The sequence below is a fragment of the Arvicanthis niloticus genome, chromosome 4 (genome assembly GCF_011762505.2).
Source record: "Arvicanthis niloticus isolate mArvNil1 chromosome 4, mArvNil1.pat.X, whole genome shotgun sequence".
Lineage (NCBI taxonomy): Eukaryota > Metazoa > Chordata > Mammalia > Rodentia > Muridae > Arvicanthis > Arvicanthis niloticus.
The window spans coordinates 1,113,223-1,134,959 of NC_047661.1; the positions used below are offsets into that span (position 1 = coordinate 1,113,223).

General features: G+C 41.3%; 1 protein-coding gene across 1 annotated transcript in view; it reads left to right on the plus strand.

Annotated features, from left to right (window-relative positions):
- The first annotated feature begins 3,223 nt into the window (after positions 1 to 3,223).
- Slc26a5 (solute carrier family 26 member 5) overlaps positions 3,224 to 21,737 on the plus strand; it is a 54,612-nt gene continuing 36,098 nt past the window's right edge. Inside the window, exons 1-3 of the mRNA XM_076932121.1 lie at positions 3,224 to 3,317; positions 17,552 to 17,753; positions 18,516 to 18,655. Of these exons, the coding sequence (XP_076788236.1) occupies positions 17,602 to 17,753; positions 18,516 to 18,655 (292 nt within the window). The 5' untranslated portion in view covers positions 3,224 to 3,317; positions 17,552 to 17,601. The remainder of the gene's footprint in view (positions 3,318 to 17,551; positions 17,754 to 18,515; positions 18,656 to 21,737) is intronic.

A 21,737-nucleotide genomic window follows, 5' to 3' on the forward strand; every position in this document is an offset into this window, starting at 1 on the left:
CTGACTTCAAGAAAACTGTTCTCCCAACACAGCAGGCTGATGCAGATGTGAACTCAGAAAGTTTGACAGCAGCAGGAGACCTTCAGAAGCCTAAGCCAGGCAAAGGCTCAGTGTGGAGAAGGGGAGCAAGCTCAAAGCCTCACCTCCTGACCAGGAAGCTGTTTGCAATCCATAGCTGCAGGGAAAGAAACATCTGTTTTCTTCAAGGAAGGGACACTGGTTGTATCAACCCCACTCCAGGGCAGGCCCACACTCAGGAATAGTTGGCCAATACAAAGCAGACTGTGTGGCTTTGATTATTTGGTTTTGTCTTTCCTTTTACATTTACTTTGGGTTTTAAAAGAGAGAATCAATATGAACTTGATGGGGGAGAGAAATGGAAGGAGTTAGGAGAGGGGAAAGAGTATGATCAAAATATAGTGTGCTCACTTTTCAAAAACAAATAAAAATAAGTAATTAAAGACAGAACAATAAATGAAAAAAATGAGAAATAAACAAAAGATGTGAATGGATAATTAATGAAAACCTTTGAAGTGGCTCTTAAATATATGGAAATCTTTCCAAATTCCCTCATAATAGGAATGCAAATTAAACCTCACTGAGATATTCTTCATACCTGTCAGGATGCATATTCAAAAACAGAGCACTATGAACTTGGAGGGACTCGTATACATAAACCCCTTAATTCATGGTTGGTGAAAGAGCAAAATGACAGAAGTCTAACTTGCAGGCATGTCCAACTTTCTGACATTACCACAGGGCATCTACAAACTCACTGCTCTCTAGAACTGTTCAACTAAGCTACAAAAATAATCACACACACTGGTGCATGCACATACACACACACACACACAACTCAACATGGTTTAAGTTTATAATTTTGTGTTGGACCACTCATAGTTGTGTTTAGGCACCTGCAGCAGCATGCTGCCCACAGGCCAGGCCACAATAGACACACCTACATGGTGAAGACTATGGCAGTAGTTTTTAAAAATTGCATATGGATTTGATTTGGTAATTCAGTAAGTAAAAACACTTCCAAATACAGGAAATTCTACATGGGCAGATTACTGATTGTAGCATCACTTATAACTACAAAATACTAGCAACCATTTAAATGCCTAAACATAGGTGATTATTTAAACCCCTCATGGTACATATAAACAATAAGTCATTTGGCTATAAAAGAAAATGAGGAAGATCTCTGTGAGGTGATGCAAGGTGACTTCCCTAAGATATGGGCAAGTGAAAGATGCATAAGAGCATAGAGAATACCTCATATCCATATATTTTAGTTGTGCAAAAAGAAACACAGGGAGAACAAAGCAGAAAGTCCCAAGGAGGTTTACTCAAGCATAGGTAGAATAAATAGGAATAAAATAAATAGAATAAATAGGAAAGGGGAAACACTTCTGAAGCTGTGTGCTGTTTTTACTACGTGATCATATTAACGTTCTACAAATTCAAAGAATAAAACTAAAGGACTGGAGGATGGCTCAGAGTCCTGAGTTCAGTTCTCAGCACCCAAGTCAAGAAGTTCCCAACTACCTGTAATTCAGCTCCAGGGCATCAGCGCCCTCTTCTGACCTCTGTAGGCATTTGCACACACATGGCATGCAGACATGCAGACACACATGCAAACACTTAAATAAAAATAAAAAATAAATCTCCTATTTAAAAAAGCAAGCCCTACTAGGCAGTGGTGGCACATTCATCTCAAGACTAAGGTGGCAGAGGCAGACCCGTCTTTATTAGTACAAGGCCAGCCTTGGTCTACAGAGCAAGTTCCAGGACAGCCAACACTACACAAGAAACCCTGTCTCAAAACAAACAATAAAGAATTAAAATATAAATACATACATAAATAAATAAAGATGGGTGGGCACAGCACCTGAAACTAGAACTATAAACATCTCTGAGCCAAATAAACACCCATTTTAGGGTGAAAGAGGTTACTTGATAATGATTTTAAGGTTTTGGGTGCCCCAGCAGTAATGTCTAATCTATCTGTATGCAAGGGTGGCTCTCAAGCAGCCTGGATACTTCTGGGGTGAGGGTGGGAATGCTCAGCTGGGGGCTCCACTTCAGACCTGCTGAATACAACTCAGCATCATTAACTAGGTCCATGGGTGCTGTGGGTGCACTTATAGCTTCCGAAGCATTAAGCTACGGGGCAAATCTGTGACGAGGCAAACTTAAAATGATATGGCTGGGTTCCAAAAGACTGACAGCAAGACTTTCCCACAAGGACTTGTTCTGAGGTGGCCAAAAGCCTAAGGGAAAAAACCTGTTTTTACATCATGCCCAGATTCCAGTACTCCTCCTGTGAAACAGGAATCTGCAACCCTGCTTCATACACAGGATCCCAGACAATGTCACCCCAGGCCTTGGCTGGTCAGGCTGCTTTCTCTGTGAGCAGCAACAGCAACAGGTTATCTTTTCAGCTTTAAGAGGGCTGCCACTGTTGGTCATACGCCAGTACAGCGTGCGACTGCAGAATGCACAAATCAGAAAAGAAGCATTTCCCGATGAACCAATAGTAAGCCTTGCTAAACCATAGTAGCAGAGCTGGTTGTACGTAGAAATCGTACCACCCCTCACTTCCACCCACACTTGGCACTCTCCAGGGCTCGCAAATCCTAGCTGTTGGAAGTTAAACAGACCATTTCTTTCTCCCTCCTTTCTCTTTTATTCCTCCTTTCTCTTCACCCTCTTTCTTTGTACCAAGTAGCATGGTAATCTACTTCAAACAGCTGCTTTTTAAATTCTAACTCCAATGACTGCAAAAGAACCACCTGCTGCTAAGTGCACAAAAGTCACTATTCAAGTAAAGTACTCATCAAAGGCAGCTCATCAAAGCTTAAAGACAAACACCTTCAATTGTCATCCAGTGTTTCCTAAAATTTATAATTGCCTGATGCCCGAGTCAGCTAATGATTATTCTTTTTTTCATTTACATAATACCAAACCACGCTTTCTATTGAATGTTACTGCAGCCTCCTCAAAGAAAGCTATTCAAATTCTACACTGACGAACTCGCCAGCCTTGTCAGTCCAGTCACCCATGTCCTAGCAGATAATTTTACCCAGGTCTAAGCTGCCCAGCGCATCTTAGAAAGTTCTAGGTATTTGAGAGGAGACCTGTGGAGATCAGGGAAGCCCGAATCCCGGGCTCCGAGGCGGGGCGGTCTCCAGTTACAGCTCCACCACCCGCTGGGCCACCCGGGCCTCCTCCGAGAGCTCACACTTGGACGGTGAAGCGGAGTTCACTGCAGTGGCGGCTCCGCCCAGTGCAGCCACAGGCATCGCTGGTGGCCGGTGAGTACGCGGGCGGCCAGGGTCCTGGGTGCTCTGGAGGGGACCTCCGGCCCACCAGACCCTGGGCTCCGACTGTCACCGCCTCTCCTATCCCTCTACTGGCTCTTGCTCTTTTCTCCCAGTAATAACCTGCTGGGTACGATATCAAGAAGTGCTTTCATACAACAAACTTCCCCAGACCCTTTCCCTTCTCAGCTCCTTGGGGATGCTTTGATTGGAGAGACCTCTTGAGGTGTCTTTGGTGTTTGACTTCATCATTTCTAGAATGCCCAGTGCTGCCCTTGTCCAGGGACCCTCTTAGCTCTAGCTTGTTTGTATCCACTCACCCAGCTACCGCCAGTTTAGTCAGGTGGACTCTGCTAGCACCTGCCTATTCTGGGTTTCTGGGTTCCAGGAATAGGCCCCCTGCTAACCACTCAATAAAGCATGAGCCTCCGTTTTCCACTTTCCAATTAGTGAAGTGGATGGCTGTGAACTTTCCTGCCCTGAAATGTGGTGTTGGTCTCCTCCCCCAAAATCCTGTGTTCACCAAATTCCTTAGATGGCAGGTGCTCTAGCGTAGTGTCTTGGTGGTATTTGTAGTTGATAGAAGCCCTTAATGTTCAACCAACTTTACTGGTGCTAACTCTACCTCCTTTAGCTTGCCCATAGGCCAGTCTCTGCCCAGAACACAAGCTTGACATTCTTGGTGAACTTAGCATGCAAAGACAGAAAAACTGCCAGGATCCGCTGGCCCTGGTCCTACATGAAGAGGGATGAGGGAGATGCATTCCCACCTGTGAGGAGGCTTGTGATACCACTGGAACTAACAGTAATAACAGTAGCAACAATGTAAAGTCAACAGCAACAGAAAGTGAAAATTTGGGGGAAGATTCGGCTATCCTATCTGAAAAGGAGGATTGTATGCATTGAATACAATCTATTATCTATCAGAAGGGTCCAACGTTTGACATTATGATTTGACATTAACATCTACAAATGTGTTGGTCCTTGTTCGTTGCTATCCTGGGATGCACAAGTCCCATGGCCCTAGGTATTGTAGATTAAATGCACAGGAAGGCATGAAAATGGAGGCAAATCTGAAATATGCAATATGAAATCCAAACATTAAAAAATGTGAATTCTTGGGGGATGGGAAGGGCTGGGAACCAAAACTCAGGATCTAGCACAAGCAAGCCCCACACTGAGCTACAGCCCTGGCTAAAATATACTTCTACCAGCCCAGTCTTCTAAGTATGGGAGCAGAGAATTGCCTTGTATCAGAATACCTTAACAGGGAGAGGAAATGAGAGTCAAACCAATTTGCAACAGAAAGAAACTTAAAGAATTCCTTGGTAAGGCTGATACCTTAAGTGCACTGCTGGACAGCTTTCTGGTCTGTTAGGTAACACCGGGAGTCCCATTCTCATTCTGTCCCACAGAACTGCCTTCTTCTCTCCTTAACTACTCTGAAACTAGACAGAATTACATGGTCCTCATTAATTTATGAGTGATACCAAAAGAATCAGCTCAATCCAAGTACTTCAGTGTCTTCTGTGAATAGACGCTTTGCTAAGAGCCGAAGGATGAAGACTGGGACCTCCCTCTTAGCTGAATGGAAGATGCAAGTTTGCCCAGCCAATTTGATTGACAGTCCGAGTCAATTTTCAGCTCATTTGCAATGCCTTAGGGATATTCTAATGCATCTTGTAATAACTGTTTTGCCCTTGCACATGTCAATGGTTCAGAAGAAAACAGTTTTCTAGGACATACCCTGGTATTTGCATTGCCATCAAAATTGTTAAAATCCATAGGAGACGTGAGGAAATTATGCTCTTCCTTTGCTTTGGTTTGCTTTCTTTCTAACTAGTGAACTCTTGAAACAAAGTCAGAAGGATAGTTAATCTTCCAGGGTCTCTACACCATATTTTTGTCTAAGTCCCTATTTCATGAAATATTTTCTTTAATTTTTTTTTTTGAGACAGTTTCATGTAGCCTAGATTGGTTTTCAACTACATAGCCAAGTATCACATGCTTATATTTTTCAAATACTAGGATTATGGGGGTATGCCACCATGATCAACGTGTGCAGCTGTGGAGATCAAACCCAGAGATTCCTGTATGCTGAGCAAGCACTCTATTGAGCCATGTTCTCAACCTTCTGGATATAAAATCTTCCACTGTAGACACCAGAGTCACCCTTGAAAGCCAGTGGTGACAAACCTTTCTCAAAGCCTAGCAATGCTCAGGATTTTATCTCTAAGAATCTGTGTGTGCATTCAAAGTATAGCATACCTTCCAGAAACCTCCTGGTGTGCAAGTTATGGAACATCAAACAGAGAGCAAATAGAGGGAAATAGACGTGAAGCCAGGATACAGATAAGCAAACTGAATGGATGTGAGTACTACCAAATAGAACAATCTGGCCTCATGAAGATGTCTTTTACAAATGAGGTGTACCAACTGTGTCATCAACTGAGAGACTTAAAAGACTCATACATTTTGTAATTAAGCAAGATCACTTTTTAGGTTAAAAGCATCCCACCTTCACCAAAATCTCATGTATCTGAGGCCAGAGGCAGGTCTTGGATTCATTATCCTGCCACCTGCAGTCCCCATGCACTGCAAGTGTGCACCACCACAACCAACTCTCTCATTTTTCTATTTTTCTTGCTCTCCTTAAGTATTAAAAAAAAAATGCTCACTAAAATATTTGTTCCCATTTGAGAGACGGGAACAAGTGATGCTCTATTTGAGGGAACCATTTCTCACACACAGTTCTACCCTGATAAATATCAGAATGGCTGAGCAGCCTGCTAGTTGAAGCTGGTAATCCCAGCAACTCTGGAAGCTGAGACACAACTATCACAAGTTTTAGGCTAACCTGGACAATTTAGGAGACCATGACTTAAAATAACTAAAGGGACCTAGAAACATACTTTTCTAACAAGAATAAAGCTCTGGATTTGATACACAATAACACACACATAAGCACACACTGAACCTTGTCTCTCACACACCCTCACAGTTTCTTTTCAAGAAAAATATTCATTTTGGGTTTTTTATATATCATGTAAGTGTCATATTCCATATATGGCTACAGACCACTGTGATAACAGTAACTATGTCTTGGAAGGGAATGGGTTAACTATGAATGTCAAGGGCTGACAAGATGGTACACTGGGTAAAGGTGCTTGCCCCCAAGCCTGCTAATCAAATTTGATCCCTGGAACTCATATGGTAGAAACATAGAATCAACTTTCTGAAGTTGTCTCTGACTTCCAGGTGTGTACTATGGTATACATGCCCACACATACACAAATAAATGTTTTAAGAAAGGCATGGGGGAAAAAAGAATACAAAACATTCTGGGTATAATTTTCTTCATAGAACAAACTAGAAAATACTAGTTTAATGTTCTTTTCATCTTGTGTAGGGAAGGGCATACTGCCCCTTTTCCAGCCCTCAGAAGTTTACTGCCCTGTGCCTGGAGCTCCCGGCTAGGTGGTCATCCCCTGACCTTGTGTTATACGTTGGATCTAGGTAAATAAAAGTCCTCCTGGGAATACCTATGAGCAGGTCAGATAGGTAGCAATGGATCATGCCTGAACCAAAGAAATCCTTACATTTTCTGTAGGCCAGGACCACACGATGCCATTTGGAAGGAAGGTTTTTAACCTAGATTGGGATCAGGCTAACTAGTTTTAGAGATCGATCAGCTTTGACTTAAGACTATTCCTAATGAAGTGACTATTGATCAATGCTGGCATATCATGGGTAGAAGTCACTGGATGAGTGAATCACAGAGGCCATGGCTTTAATCCACTAAGTAGACATGTGCACTTGGTAAGTCACAGTTCTGTGTGTAACAATAAGACAGTACAGGACCAGTGACTCTCAACCACGTATGGAGAATTCCATTGTGCTTTTATTGCCTAGGAGTTTACCTTTAAATAAAAACATTATTTTTCAAAGCAAATATTTTTAGTTCATTGGTTTGGTAACTCCAGTATCTAGTTTTGAAACGTTCTGAGAAAAAGACTAATGTTCTTTCAAAACAGAAATTCACCAAGAACTGACTTGAGACCCTGTCCTTGTGGACAGAAAGTCCTCAAAACCTCCATCATACACAGCCTGCAGCAGCCCCATGCTCACCAAATGCTCACATGCACACAAATGCATCTCTCAGCAGTGGTCCAGCCCCTGCTTCAGTGTCTCCAGGCATAGGGCTGTGCCTTGCCTTCTTTCTACTCCCACAATGCTTTGCTGTGTTCTCAGCTTCTCATATCTCTTGATGGGTGAAACTCTCACCTATCTGTGTTGATCAGCTGTTCTGAAAGGCCCTGGGGGATGATAGCATCTCTTCTCTGGGTATCCATGCCAGTGTTTAATAGCCTCTTGAAACTGCCTAGAAGTGATCAGCAATTGTGTGGTGGGGAAGGAAGGTGTCAGCAAGGAATAAAGATGATCACCTCGACAGTAGCTGAAATGTGAGTTTCTGTGTCCAGGCTGAGATAAAAAGTGATCCTCACACCTTTCTCAAGTAGCCAGAGACTATTAAATTTCCGGACCAGGGCAGGAAAACAAGAGCCTGTTGCTAACCTTACTTACTGCTTGGGACCTGATCTTTTTGCCATTACATTGTCATTTCTGTCATTTTCATTCTTGAAGAATAATCATTCGATTTAGAGATAACTTATGACAATGTGACTCATTATCTTTATTCTCTATATTCTAAATTACCTAGAATACAAAAACAAAGTGTAGGTAGTAGACAGTCAGGTTAGTACAAGAACAAAAGTCTTGAGCTGAGGAGCTATAGAATAGGAAAGAGGCAGTGAGTGAGTGGCAAGGAGCCATACTTAATTTTTTCCTCCATCCGACTCCTCTTGGCTCATTCTACAGCTTCCCATCCCACCTGTGTTGGTGAATGTGGCCTATGACTCAGGATCCTTTCTGTTCCTTGTGGGCTTCCATACACAGTATATGGAGCAGCAGCTTCATGGGTAACCTGGTGGCCTAGATATACCTGATCTGACCCAGATGGCCAACCCTGGGTTTTAGTTAATTCTTAAGAATGTCTTGGGCTAGAGGATTTTTTTTTCTGGAGTGGGAATTGACTTACAGTAAAGTTCCTTAACTGAAACCTAAGACCTACAGGACCTGCTCTCCTCCACCCTTCCAGCCAGCATTAAAGACATCTCCAGGACTGGATTCATTTGATAAGCTTATTGTTAATCATAAGATGTCATACCTTTGAGCATAAGTTGTGCCACCATTTCATAATTGATTCTTTACCAACTGCTTACAGTGAATCATGGGATGAACAAAGACACTAGGGAATGATGGATTTATCACCATAACTGTATTGGAAACTCTATGATTATTAAACTCAAAGGCACAATCATATGGTTCTGTACAAGCATTTGTCCTCTCGTATACTGAATGTGTTTAAGATTATACAAAGTTTGTCTTGGTACTTAAGATTATCTTTACTTTACTTTTTAATTTTTCATTCAAGATAATGAAGTGCTATGAAACAACTAGAAATGATAAATTTTTCTCAACCAGTTCCTGTTTAATTGTCACTAATGACAAGATCTCCTTTCTTTTGAAGACTAATATTCCATTGTGTGTAGACACTGTATTTCCTTTGTCCATTCATCTGTTCATGGATGTAAGGTTGTTTCCATGTTGATTTGGGAAAGTGTGTCAGTAGAATTATTAGACTATATGATAATTCTTACCTATAGTTTTTGGAGGGCTCTATTCTGCTTCCTAAAATGGCCCAACTTACTTTCCCACCAACAATATACAAGATTTCCTTGGTCTTCACACCCTCACCAATACCTGTTTCCTTTGCCCCTGCTTTCCTCTGAAACTCATCTAACAGGTGCAAGGTGACTGACTCAGTTGGGTGGCTCACCTAGATCCCCACTGTCATTTTGCTGTATCATGAAATCTTGGCATCCTTGGTAGTCTTTGTATGTTATTCCGGAATTTAATGTCAAATACCAGAAGACTCCTGTACTTGCAGAATTCTATAAAAGGAAAACAGAAAGCATCTGTTGTTCCTGTCCTGACCCTTAACACCTGTTATTCTGTAACTAGACAGCAGTTCCTATGATGGAAAAGCTAGAAGACAAAGGTAAACAAATAGAAGAGCATAGAACCTCACCCCTGCCATTTAATAGAAACACTTTCCAATCTTCCATATATGTGCACATATTCCATGATAAAAAGTACATTTGATAAATTTTAGCATACATCTGCTCAGATTGCAAAATAGACAGTTATAAATCAAAGGCTAATTGTAAGAGAGTAAACACAGGCATTTGTCTTTCTCTCCCCCAGGACTCCTTTTAAATGGCTGTAAAATTATGCACAAAGTCTTTGAAGAGAATGACATAGAGAAATGCTTGGAAGCAAGTTAGTGACCAAACAGAACCAATAATTAGTGTCAGAGGTTGGGGAGGACTGGAGCAGTCCTCTGGACATGACTGGACCTTATAAACTCACAGCAGCTGGTCTTGGCTGGACAAGATCAGCCAGTCAACATTCCAGCATGAGTCAGGAGAGAGGTCATGATACCCTATCACTAGCTAAAGGAAGGCCTGGGCTTCTGGAGGGTCAAGCACATGCCACTTGGTGGTCCCACACATAATGTGAATAATAAGCATAAATTGGGCACAGTGGGTTATAAAAGAGATAGATGATAGATAGATAGATAGATAGATAGATAGATAGATAGATAGATAGACAAATAGATTTGCTAGAGCATACAAGAGGAAAAGAACACAATATCAGAAGGAGGGTTGGGTGTCAGGTGCTTCCAACAGGATTAAGGGGACAGGATTAAGGGGACAAAGATTAAGGGATGAATATGGTCAAAATATATTGTACGCATGTACAAAAATCTCAAAGACTAAAGATATTATATTTTTAAAAAGAATTAAAGGACAACCACAAAGAAGCCAGTGATTCTCAATTCTCAAGGAAAACAAGTATACACACGTACACACACAAATGCAAGCACTGACCCTTCAGAAATGAAAAACATGCATGAATAAGGTGTCTGGAAGCAAAGAGATGTACCAAAGTGAGTTAGTTGTAGTGTACTCCAGTTTCTCATAAGGGTGTGAAACCTACAGGGTACAGTTGGCCCTCAGTATTCATAGAGATTGCGTCTAGTACCCTCCTTAGTTGCCAAAATCCACAGATACCCAACTTGCTTGTGTAAGTATCTATGTATAATCGACAGACATCTTCCCGTGTACCTTAAGTAGTCATCTATAAATTATTTATAATATTTAATATAATGTTAATGCTATTTTAAAAGTCATTTGAGGAAGATGATAAAGAAGAGGTCAGCCTGTTCAGGACACAGTTGCTGTCCACATCTGTTCTTTCTGGGGTTGGTTGGATCTGTTGAGCATAGAATACAGGAATACAGGGAGCCAGTCACGCTTTACTTCTGTGTCTGACACTCAAAAAGAGGGTGACCCTGCCCTGAAGGCTGGCTCTTGCCTCCTTAGTCTACATGAAACTAGCTATCCACAAGGTGCAAAGACTTCTCTTCTCCATTTTTGGGAGTGAAAGCCTAATTCTAGAATATGTATAGACCAGACAGTGAAGGAAGACAGCACGAGTTAGGTAAAAAAGTTTATGACGTTCTTAACATGTAAAGAAGATGTAGAAACAAGAAGAACCTGGCGTATAATGAAGCAAGAAAATGAAACATCAAAAGAAATCATGTTACTGCCAGAGAGAAGAGAATTCAAGGGAAAGAAAATAATTTTTGAAAAAAAATCTGGGTCATTAGAATAGTTAAAAATATACTCCTTACAAACAACAAAAACAGAATACTATTAAACAGAAACTAAAAATAAAACAAAAATATTACAACAAATTTGTACATATTAATAAAATAACATTTTATTACCTCTGCTCAACATAGCAAGCTCCATCTAGCAGTGTAGGAGTAGTAGTAATATTGATGATGATGATGATGATGATGATGATGATGATGATGATGATGATAATAATAATAATAATAATAATAAATATTTCTTAGCCTTAAAAGTAGTTTTTAAAAGTTCTTACATTGCTATTTATTTTGTATGTGTATGTGTGTGCACATAACATACAGGTCATGGGTCCTGAGGAGGTTTAATCTGCAGGAGCCGACTCCCTCTTTTTACCATGTGGGCTGAGCCCTGGTCCTTGGGCTTAGCAGCAAACACCTTTACCATCTGCACCATCTCTCCAGACAAATAAAAAAAAAATCAAAATCTCTCAAGTTACTTATCAAAGAGAACATGCTGAGAATATTCAAGAATGAGGCAAAACTCAGTCAGTCTACCAGAACTTCAGAAGGAGAGAACAAATCAAGGGGAAAAGCTAAGAAATTATAGAAAAAATTCTATAGTAAAATGGACTCAGAAGATTGTATGTAGATAGACAGGTGGACATATAGGTACATACATAGACACATAGACTGATTGCCTCTTTTCCTTTATTGTAATTATCAGTTTCAGAGGGAGTAGAAACTATTTTTTTTAAGTTTTAATGTAAATAGGGGTCTATCAAATGACTGGATATCCAGAGGTAAAACGTTTCAAAGTCAGAGGCATAGACTCCTGGAACTTTCTCACAGGAAAGCCAAACTTGTCTACTGAGGATTGGCAGAAAGCTTCTCGGGAATGGATCAGATCCTTTGGGGCTGATTCTTTCAGTTCTGTTGGGGAGCGTGATTTCATATGTAGAAACTTATTGCCAGTAAAATCATCACTTATATGTAAAGGCGAAGTGAAGATACTTCAGGCATTCAAAGGCACAGAACATCCACTTCCGATGGCACTTCCTGAAACAGTTGCCCGAGGATGTGCTCTGTCAAAATGAAGGCGAAAGTGCAGAGAAAAATGTGGAGTGAAAAATGGTGGAACTAATCCCCAAATACAGTGAACGTGTCCTCTGATGACACTATTTCACAGGCTCAGGTGTTGGGCACCATGGCACCATGGCACATACCAAGAATCCCACGATTGAGGCTGAAATAAAAGGATTTAATTGAAACTCAGCTTACCCTACCTCTGAATCAAAACAATAAATACCTGGCTTAGAAAAAGTACAGCAGCCGGGCAGTGGTGGCACATGCCTTTAATCCCAAGCACTTGGGAGGCAGAGGCAGGCGGATTTCTGAGTTCGAGGCCAGCCTGGTCTACAGAGTGAGTTCCAGGACAGCCAGGGCTACACAGAGAAACCCTGTCTCAAAAAACCAAAAAAAGAAAAAGAAAAGGTACAGCAGGTAGCTTATAAACTGCAAGATGAACGACTAAGAATTAAATAAATCCCATTTACTAGATAGAACTAGTAACAGACTGTAATCGCAGTCATAGTAACTGAAAGATAGGAACATCAAAGGCTAAGCTGACTCCCTTAGCTTCCCCATTCATACAAACTCACACACACAAATGATGACATATAGCAAAGTGTTTAAATGAATAATCTTGGAATATTCTTGGAAATAATAAATAAATAAATAATAAATAAATAATAAATAAATAATAAATAATCTTGGAAACTCCGCCTGAGTGTCATGGGGAAAAAGAGAGAGAGAGAGAGAGAGAGAGAGAGAGAGAGAATATTTAAAAACAAAGTCACTCTTGGTCAAGCAAAGCCCAGGCCTGTGCTACACATAAAATTGACTTCAAAATGACACTCTTGCCATGGCTCAAAAACCTCAAGTAATTGTTAAATACCAACAGAAGTGTAAAGGCCTAGTACGAACTGTCTTAGTCTGTATCCACTCTGGTTAATACTTAAGAGGAACCATTTAAAGAAAGATGGATTCCTACTGGCTCACTGTTTCCAAGAATTGGTTCATGGTCACTTGGTACTTTTGCTTCTAACCATGGTGTGATGAGGCAGAACCTATACAGAACCTATGCAGCTCACCCACAGTGGAAAGAAAGCAGGTAAATAAATCAAACATAGAGATGTAACTTAATGAAAATATACGTTCATAAACACATTTGAAAATTCATTTTTATGGTGAGCATTCATAGATAAAGTCTAAATTTGATGAACTTTAAATATATACAATTTTACTGCAATGGTTATTAATTCTACAGTTGGTTTTCTGAAATAAAGTCTCACTGTATTGCCTGGACTAGTCTCCAATTCCCAGGCTCAAAAGATCTCCTGCTGACCCTCCCAACTAATTGGAAATATTAGTACACATCACCATATCTAGCTATAGAGATGTGGAAATTAGTCATAGTGGTTGGGTGGATACTAAGATGTAATATCAACAACGGAGAGCTTGGGAAGTGTTGTATCTCAGCTGAAGTGTGCTTGCCTAGCGGGCATGAAGCCCTGAATTTGGTTATCCACCAACACATAAGCCAGGCATCTCCTGGGGGTGGGGTGAGGCAGAGACATAAGGATACAAAATTTCAGGTCATCTTTGTTATAGAGTGAGGTTGAGGCTAACCTGGGCTATAATCTATTATGCAGAAGAAGAAAAAAGAGAAAAACATAAACATACAGCACAACCTCACCAAATCCCACCCTATATTACCAAGTACACACCTGCCAGAGACTGCTCTGGAATATGGGCTGGTGAAGTCAGTTGCTTGGGAAGCTGAGGTAGGAAGATTACCAGTTCAAGGCCTGCCTGGTCGATATAGCTAGACCTGGCCTCAAAATAAAAGGCAAAATAAAAATCATGTACAAAGCCTAAGATTCAAGCCCCAATGCCACAAATAACAATAAAAATAAACTGATCAATAATAATAATAGTAAAAATAATGGTTACTTAAGGGACCAGAACAGCAGCTGAGGAGGGTGTGGTAGCCTGCCGTTTTCATCCTTCACTCCTTCATGGGGCATCCAGCTTTATTCAGTCTATGCTATGTTGACCAAATGGTATTATTTTAGTGGAGAAATGCCTGGGCTAGCCTCTTTCCATTGTCACTTGGAGAATGTTTTCTTTTTTATTAGAGTATCTGACATTTAAATTCAGCCCCGATTTGAATCACCAGGCCCTTCTTGCAGAGATTCTAAAGGCTGTCTTGTTAAGATTAATGGTATTTCAAGTGCTCTCGTTTGGAGGATGTCTTGCTTTATGTGGCTATCACTGATCTGTGCTTAAAGGGATTTGATTTCATGGAGACAAAGCCGAGTCTGTCTCCATGGCAGAGTGGTTTTGATCAGGAGTCACCACTGGGACTGAGGAGGAGAAGGAAACATGGAGTGTGGGTAAGCAGCAAGAGCCTCTGACTTCAGAGCAGAGCCTGCATTCTGCCTCTCAGGCCCTCTAAGGTCTGACCCTTCTCACCTGGTCTCTTTGTCTGAAACCACCAGAGTGGAATTCCAACAATGTCTTCAGTGTCTCATATCCCAGTGTTTCCAGTCTCGGCATCCTGGGTCTCACCCACCCACCTCTCTGCGTTATGTTATTCTAGAGTTCCTTAGAAATCCAATCCTTTCTGAGATTTTCCTTGAGCCCAGATTCTCTTTTGGCTTTAACCACATTTCTTTATAAACAATAAATCATGACAAGTGGGAACATATACCCATAATCAATATGATGTAAAAAAAAAAAAAGCTAGATAAACATTGTCATAATCAGTCTAAGGCACACTGGGTGAGGCAACTAGGATAAGAGCATAGGAGTCTGTGAGCTGGGACAAACCTAACTCAATCCCAGCTGTGCTGATGCTATCAGAGCCTGAGGCACTTTATCTGAATGTTGGGCAATTCTGCTGAAGTGGATGTTGTGACTCTTTACCTGCAGTTTCCTAGTGGTTGTAACTGGTTTTGACTATTGTGTTTCATAAGGCCCCCAGCAACACAAACTGTCCATATTTTTTAATTCTGTCTGTTTTATGCGCTTATATAAAGTATGGCTTATAATTAGTATCAACATTGTTTAAATATTATATATATATATATATATATATATATATATATATATATATATTTCCATTTGTAATATCAAAATAGAGAAGGAAGCCCAAAGAAGTATCAATAAGGGAGTAATTAACTAAATTATTGTCAATATATTAGGAAATATCATATATCCATCAGAATCTATGTTTATAAAAACCTTAATGACTTAGCAAAATAACTTTAATACAATGCTAAGATAGTAATCAAAGCTGCCAAAGTGGTTTCTCAGCCAGTTAAGTAGACCACATTACAGGTATGTTGTGCATATGTGTCCATTTATAATATACACTTAATATGTGTAATTTATGGTTTCTAACTTTTTACAGTGGGCATAATAAAAAAGGAACACATTTTATATATCCCAAAAAAATCAGTCTTATTTCCTGAACCTTGATTTTTCCTCTTGGTCCCATTCCCAAACCTCCCACTCTTCCCCATGTGCTTTTTCGCTTCCCATGGGCCTGCCTACCTGTAAATTAGTATCTCAGCCCTTGTGAAAAGAGCAGGTCAAAAAAAAAAAAAAAGTAACGAGGCACTTAAATGTTAATATAAAGAGCTGTACAGTGGTGCAGCTATACAGGTATAATTCTATAGTAGCAGCTGTATGGCAGACAAAGACAGGAGAATTTCTTGAGTCCAAGAGATCAAGACCACCCAAGGCAACACAGAAAGCCTCCACCTAAAATACAGATTTTTTTATCTACTGAGATAACAGTTGCTGAATTATGCAGACTATATTCTAAGCCCTTCGACTTTTATATTTACCCTTGATGCAGCACTGTAAGGATAAATTAAGCACACCATGGGATGTATTGCACTGAATGCTCTGCAGCTGTTTGCAATGGTTATCAATCTCAGAAGAGCGCCAGGATCTACTGTTGTTTAACAAAGCCCCACAGACTTGCCCACCAGCCAATCTGATAGAAACAATGCTTCAGTGGAGGCTCCCTTTCCCAGGTGACTTGTTTGTGTCAAAACACTAACCAGCACAGATCCCCTAAGACTACTCTCCTCTGATACCTGTAATTCAAAGAAAACTACTCAGCTTCAAAACCTCAAGATGGTGTTCCCTGCTTGTGCATGTTCCTAACTTCACACGAAGAATCTATTCATACCTGTCTAAGTGCTAAATGATTGGCATTTTGAACAAAGGTCAGATTCTCTCCTTAGAATGTTCTCTCTGGAAACACTGATTTAAGGTAAGGGAGCAGAAAGAATGGCTAAATGGTTATTGCCAGGATGAGGGGCTACTGAGGAGGCTTTAGTCAAAGGAAGCACAGTATCATCTTTGCCGAAGAGCTGCAGCACACAGTTCCCACAGCTAGCAGGGACACATTCACAATGGTAAGAAGGATGCAGATCTAATTAAATGTTCTTGTCACAAAATAACAAAGATGGTGAGAGAAAGCTCCCAGAAGTCATGGATGTGTGTATGGCACTGATTGTGCGGAGGGTTTCTTGGGTATATACTTAACCCTAAATGCAAGCTTTTTAACTATGAACAGTTTGCATACCAAACACACCTCAACAACATGATTTAAAAGTCAACATAAAGATGGAGAACGAGACCCACAGAAGTGAGTAATCTCCATGTGGATCCGACAAGCATTTTTGAGCCTGCATACCAGTCACCAAACACAAACCACCGGAGTGGATTCTGTTTTATTTGTTGTCTGTTGTGATAAACAAACATCAGACCCAAAAGCAACTTGAGGGGTCAGGCTAACTTCAGCTTAAAGTTTAGAGTCTATCATCAAGAAAAGTCAGGCAGGAGCTGGAAGCAAGAACCAGGAGAAGGGAACTGAATCGAGAACTGAACCAGACACCCTGGAGGACTGCTGCTTGTTGGCTTGCTTCCAGTCCTACACTCAGCAACCATGTTTACACAGCCCAGGCCTACCTACATCAAGTTGTAGTCAAGAAAATGCTTGATAGACATGTTCCCTGGGTCACTTTGATGGAGGCAATTCTTCAGTTGAGGCTGCCTCTCCCTGGTTGTCAAGTGGACAAGCAAGATCATCATGACACTACAACAAGCCATCATCATAAGTTGTCCTACCATGAAGCCAACAGGTTGTGCATGGCTCTCACTCCATGAACTTGAAAAAATAACAAATTCCAAGGCTTGAGGAGGTTTATGGGTTTTTTTTTTCATTTATTTTTTTCTTACTATATCTGTAAGTGCCTATTCTACACAACAATATGGGATGTATTCTGTGGTTCCTGAGAAATCCTCAGAGCCTAGAATATCCTGAGGAAGAGATGGCTTTTACCATTTTTTAAAAAATTTTCTCCCTTAGTGACCATCCAGAAATGCTTGTCTCCTGCCATTGGTGAATAACTGCAGACCATGGATCATGCTGAAGAAAATGAAATCCCTGCAGAGACTCAGAAGTACTACGTGGAAAGGCCGATCTTCAGTCATCCTGTCCTCCAGGAGAGGCTGCACGTCAAGGACAAAGTCACAGAGTCTATCGGGGATAAGCTGAAACAGGCATTCACGTACGTTTGACTATTTCCTCCTCCGTGGTGTTTTGTTCAAGAGTTTCAAGGTCATGTGTGTAAAGGAGGGTTTTCTAGTGAACTGGGGGAAGAATGAATGGTGAGCCCTCCCATTTTACAGAGCTACCCATGGTGGTTCAGTTGATGTCAGGGTTTTGGTTGGTCACTGTGGTCCCTAGTTTCAGTTCTGTTTGCTGTAATAAAACACCCTGACAGAAAAACAACGTAAGGGAGAAAAGGGTTTCTTTAGCTTACAGTTCCATGATTGCAGGCTGTCAAGGTAGCAACCGCAAGCATCAGATTCACAACCAAGAGCAGAGGGTGGATATATATACAGGTGGGTCCTTCCGGCTTAGTGAATGATGCCACAAATGTCATGCTACAATTAACAGTCAAGGTATTTCCCCACAGACATGCCTATAGACCAATCTGATCTAGACAGTGTTTAGTTTAATTAAACTAACCAGCCTACCATGTATATTGGTTTTCTATTGTGCCTTACATCTATGTAAAGGTTTAATATCTGTTCTCAAATTCTCCACATAGCTCTAAAATGTCTACCCCCTAATTGTCACCAAGGGATGGCTCAGCCTCTCTGTCGTTGTTCCCATCTGTGGCTCCCACCCCGTTTAGTAGCGTCTTAATCACTAATTGTGGATTGTTCCATATGACTCCTGGAACTGAAGGATAGAAAACCCCTTAGCGTGAGGTCCACAGAGATGTTCCTCACTGACAACTGGATCTGTGTCTTTGTCTTCTTAGGTGTACTCCTAAAAAAATAAGAAACATCATTTACATGTTCTTGCCCATCACTAAGTGGTTGCCAGCGTATAAATTCAAGGAGTATGTGTTGGGTGACTTGGTCTCAGGCATAAGCACTGGGGTGCTTCAGCTCCCTCAAGGTTAGTATAATTCATTGCTCTTTCTTGTTTGTTTGTGTTTATGTATGTGTATCTGTCTGTCTGTCTGTCCATCTCTTACTCTGTATGTCTCTGTCTCTCTGTGTCTATCTCTCACTTTCTCGCTCTGTCTCTCTGTATGTCTCTCTCACTCTGTTTCTCTCTGTATCTGTGTTTCTGTCTCTCACTGTCTCTCTGTCTATCTCTGTCTCTCTGTGTCTCTGTGTGTGTTTGTATATATGTGTGTTATGTGTATGTGTATGTGTGAGGGGTAGGGGTGGATGTGCGTGTGTTTCATTGTTTATCTTTCTCCCATCTCCTCAAATAACCCGTTAGCCCTTGTTCATCAAAGTTTCAGATTCATGGTTTGTTCTGTTTGGGTTCGTGTGGGGCTGTTAGCTAGCACATGGGCGTGGGTCCTGTTGGGCTATGTTGTGGATCCTGCAGCTCTGGGGAGCAGAAGTGAAGGAATTTGACTGATTTCACTCCACATGGCTGAGAAGCCTCGGGGCTCTGCCCGGGTGTGGAGAGGTCTCAGCCTGAAGTCCTGTGAGGGCAGGGCTCCTGAGTGGGGGTCTCCGGGCAGATGCAGCTGACTGACAGGAAGACCAGATACCGCTGGGAGCTGTGGAATAACTGAGACTCGGCATACAGGCTGGACCGGCCCACAGCCGAGGAACGAGGGGGAGAGAAGCCCTGACAGTGCCCCGCAGGTTACAGGGACTCACTTGGCTGGCTCGACTAGCTTGATTGAGTTGGCAGGCCTCCACAGCAGGAACATAGAGAAGTCTTCTAGCAGGAGATTAGGCTGCAACTGAGACGCAGTGGCTCATTAGTCAAAGTCTATGGTTCCCCATGGCGGGGCCCCAAAGACACGAGGAAGTTCATGGTTTTAAAAGGTTTATTGTTATGGCAGAAAGTGGATGAGCTGTACACCCCACCACCACCCCTTAACCCACCCCACCCTGTTTCTCAGGGCAGACCTGAGAGGAGGGTCTGAGAGGAGGGTCTGGGAAGAAATGCTTAATTGACTATGCCCTCTGGCCCTTAGGTAGCTCATTAATATGGAGATCTCTCAAGGCCCTGAGACCTATAGTCAGGCCCTTTACCTGTGGAGGGGCTGGTAGGGGCATTGCCCTACATGACTGAAAGGCACTGATCAATGGAGGTCTTTGACCCTGTGTGTGAAGCCTAGAGTCTGGGAGTGTGGTGAAATGTATGCCGTCCCTTGCAGGGTCTCCAGCCATCTCTAGCCAGTGCTCCACCAGAAACCAAGTTATCCTTTCACAGTCCCACAAGTTTGGTTTTTGTCATATTGTTCTAGTAACTTTTACCTCTCTAAACTAATTTTTTTTTGAAACTTAATCTTTAAGGAGCCTTGGAATCACCATGGTAAAAAGTGATGATACTGATTTGAGGATCAGTCAGTTGCCCAGTCAACATTTTCTGTAGTTGTAGTAGAGTTCTTGCTTCTAAGCCTATGACATAGCTGAAAGGAATTATGGCATGCTGAATTTCCCCTACAACTCTCTGGTTTTATCTGTTAGAAAATATCAATTTGTGAGCCAGGCAAGGTGGCACATGTCCTTAATCCTAACACAGATGAATCACTGTTATTTCAAAGCCAACTTGGTCTGAATATCAAGTTCTGGGCCAGCCAATAATGCTACACAGTGAAGCCCTGTCTCAAACAAACAAACAAACAAAACACGGTATATACACATTTTTAAAGTATACACATCATAAAGGAAAACACAGGACACTAGACCACTACAGAGGAGCTTGTCTAAGTAAAGAAGCGTTGAAAAGTTGTTGCTTTAATACAAGCAACTGTAATTAAATGACTTAGTGTATTACACACACAAAAAAAGGTATCAAAATAGGAAGGGGTTGGGGTAAAGAAGAATTGAAAAGAGAAAAGGAAGGGATGAGAATGTAAGAGAGTGATAAAATGATCAAAAATTAGTATAATGAAATTGTAAAAACAAATAACAAATTTTTAAAAGCCAATGTGAGCTGACCTCAAGTAGATGAGAACAAGGGGACAAATATTTCAGAAGGGACATTGTTAGTCAGGGTATGATTGGGAAAAGAGCTAGGTGTAGTCAAAGGGCATGAGGAAGGCACTATACTAGGATTGCAGGGGCATATAGTGACAATCGGAAGTGTTCTAACAAAGATGCTGGCTAGACACTGAGTTGCCCCAGAAGAAAACCCAGCAACAAACAAAAGAATATTTTTATGAAGCTTTAAGAAAGACAGAGGGAGCTGGAAAGATGGCTCAAAGATTAAGAACACTGGGTGCTCTTCCAGAGGACCTGAGTTCAATTCCCAGCAACCACATGATGGTTCACAAACATCTATAATGAGATCTTGTGCCCTCTTCTGGCCTGTAGGCATACATGCAAGCAGAATGCTGTATATATAATAAATCAATCTTTTTCAAAGAAAGAAAGAAGGAAGGAAGGAAGGAAGGAAGGAAGGAAGGAAGGAAGGAAGGAAGGACAAAAGGAAGGAAAGAAGGAAGAAAAAAAGGAAGGGAGAGGCTAGCCTGGTCTAGTGGTATAAGCCTGTAACCCCTACTGTTCATCGGTAGAGGCAAGAAGATTATACATTAATGGCCTCCGTAGTCTACAGAGAGGAATTCTGTAAGGAATCAGACTAAACGTAAAACAATTTAAAGTCAGGTACACGTAGTAATCTATCTGAATACAAGGGATGGATGGAAGAAAACAAACCTTAGTGGCAAAGAAAAAAAGGCATATTGTTGTATAATGAGAAGCTGAAATACCAGAAAGCCAATGGTTTCTATTCAAAATTGTCAAAGTAGCAAATGAATACCACAGTGGACAACTGGAATTTGTGAACCCACCTTGCAGAACACTGGGCACTAACACATTATCTACTGAGTCCCTCAGTCCCATGTCATTTCCATCATTTGTTGCAGGGACTGCTATGTATTATAGAATGCTAGTAGCTTGCTGGCCTCTGACCCCATGCTGTCATGTTAACAATGTCTCTAGAGTGTGTCAGAGAAGCCCTGGTTTAGGAAAATGGGCAGGAAAGCAGAAAGACAGGTAGCAGT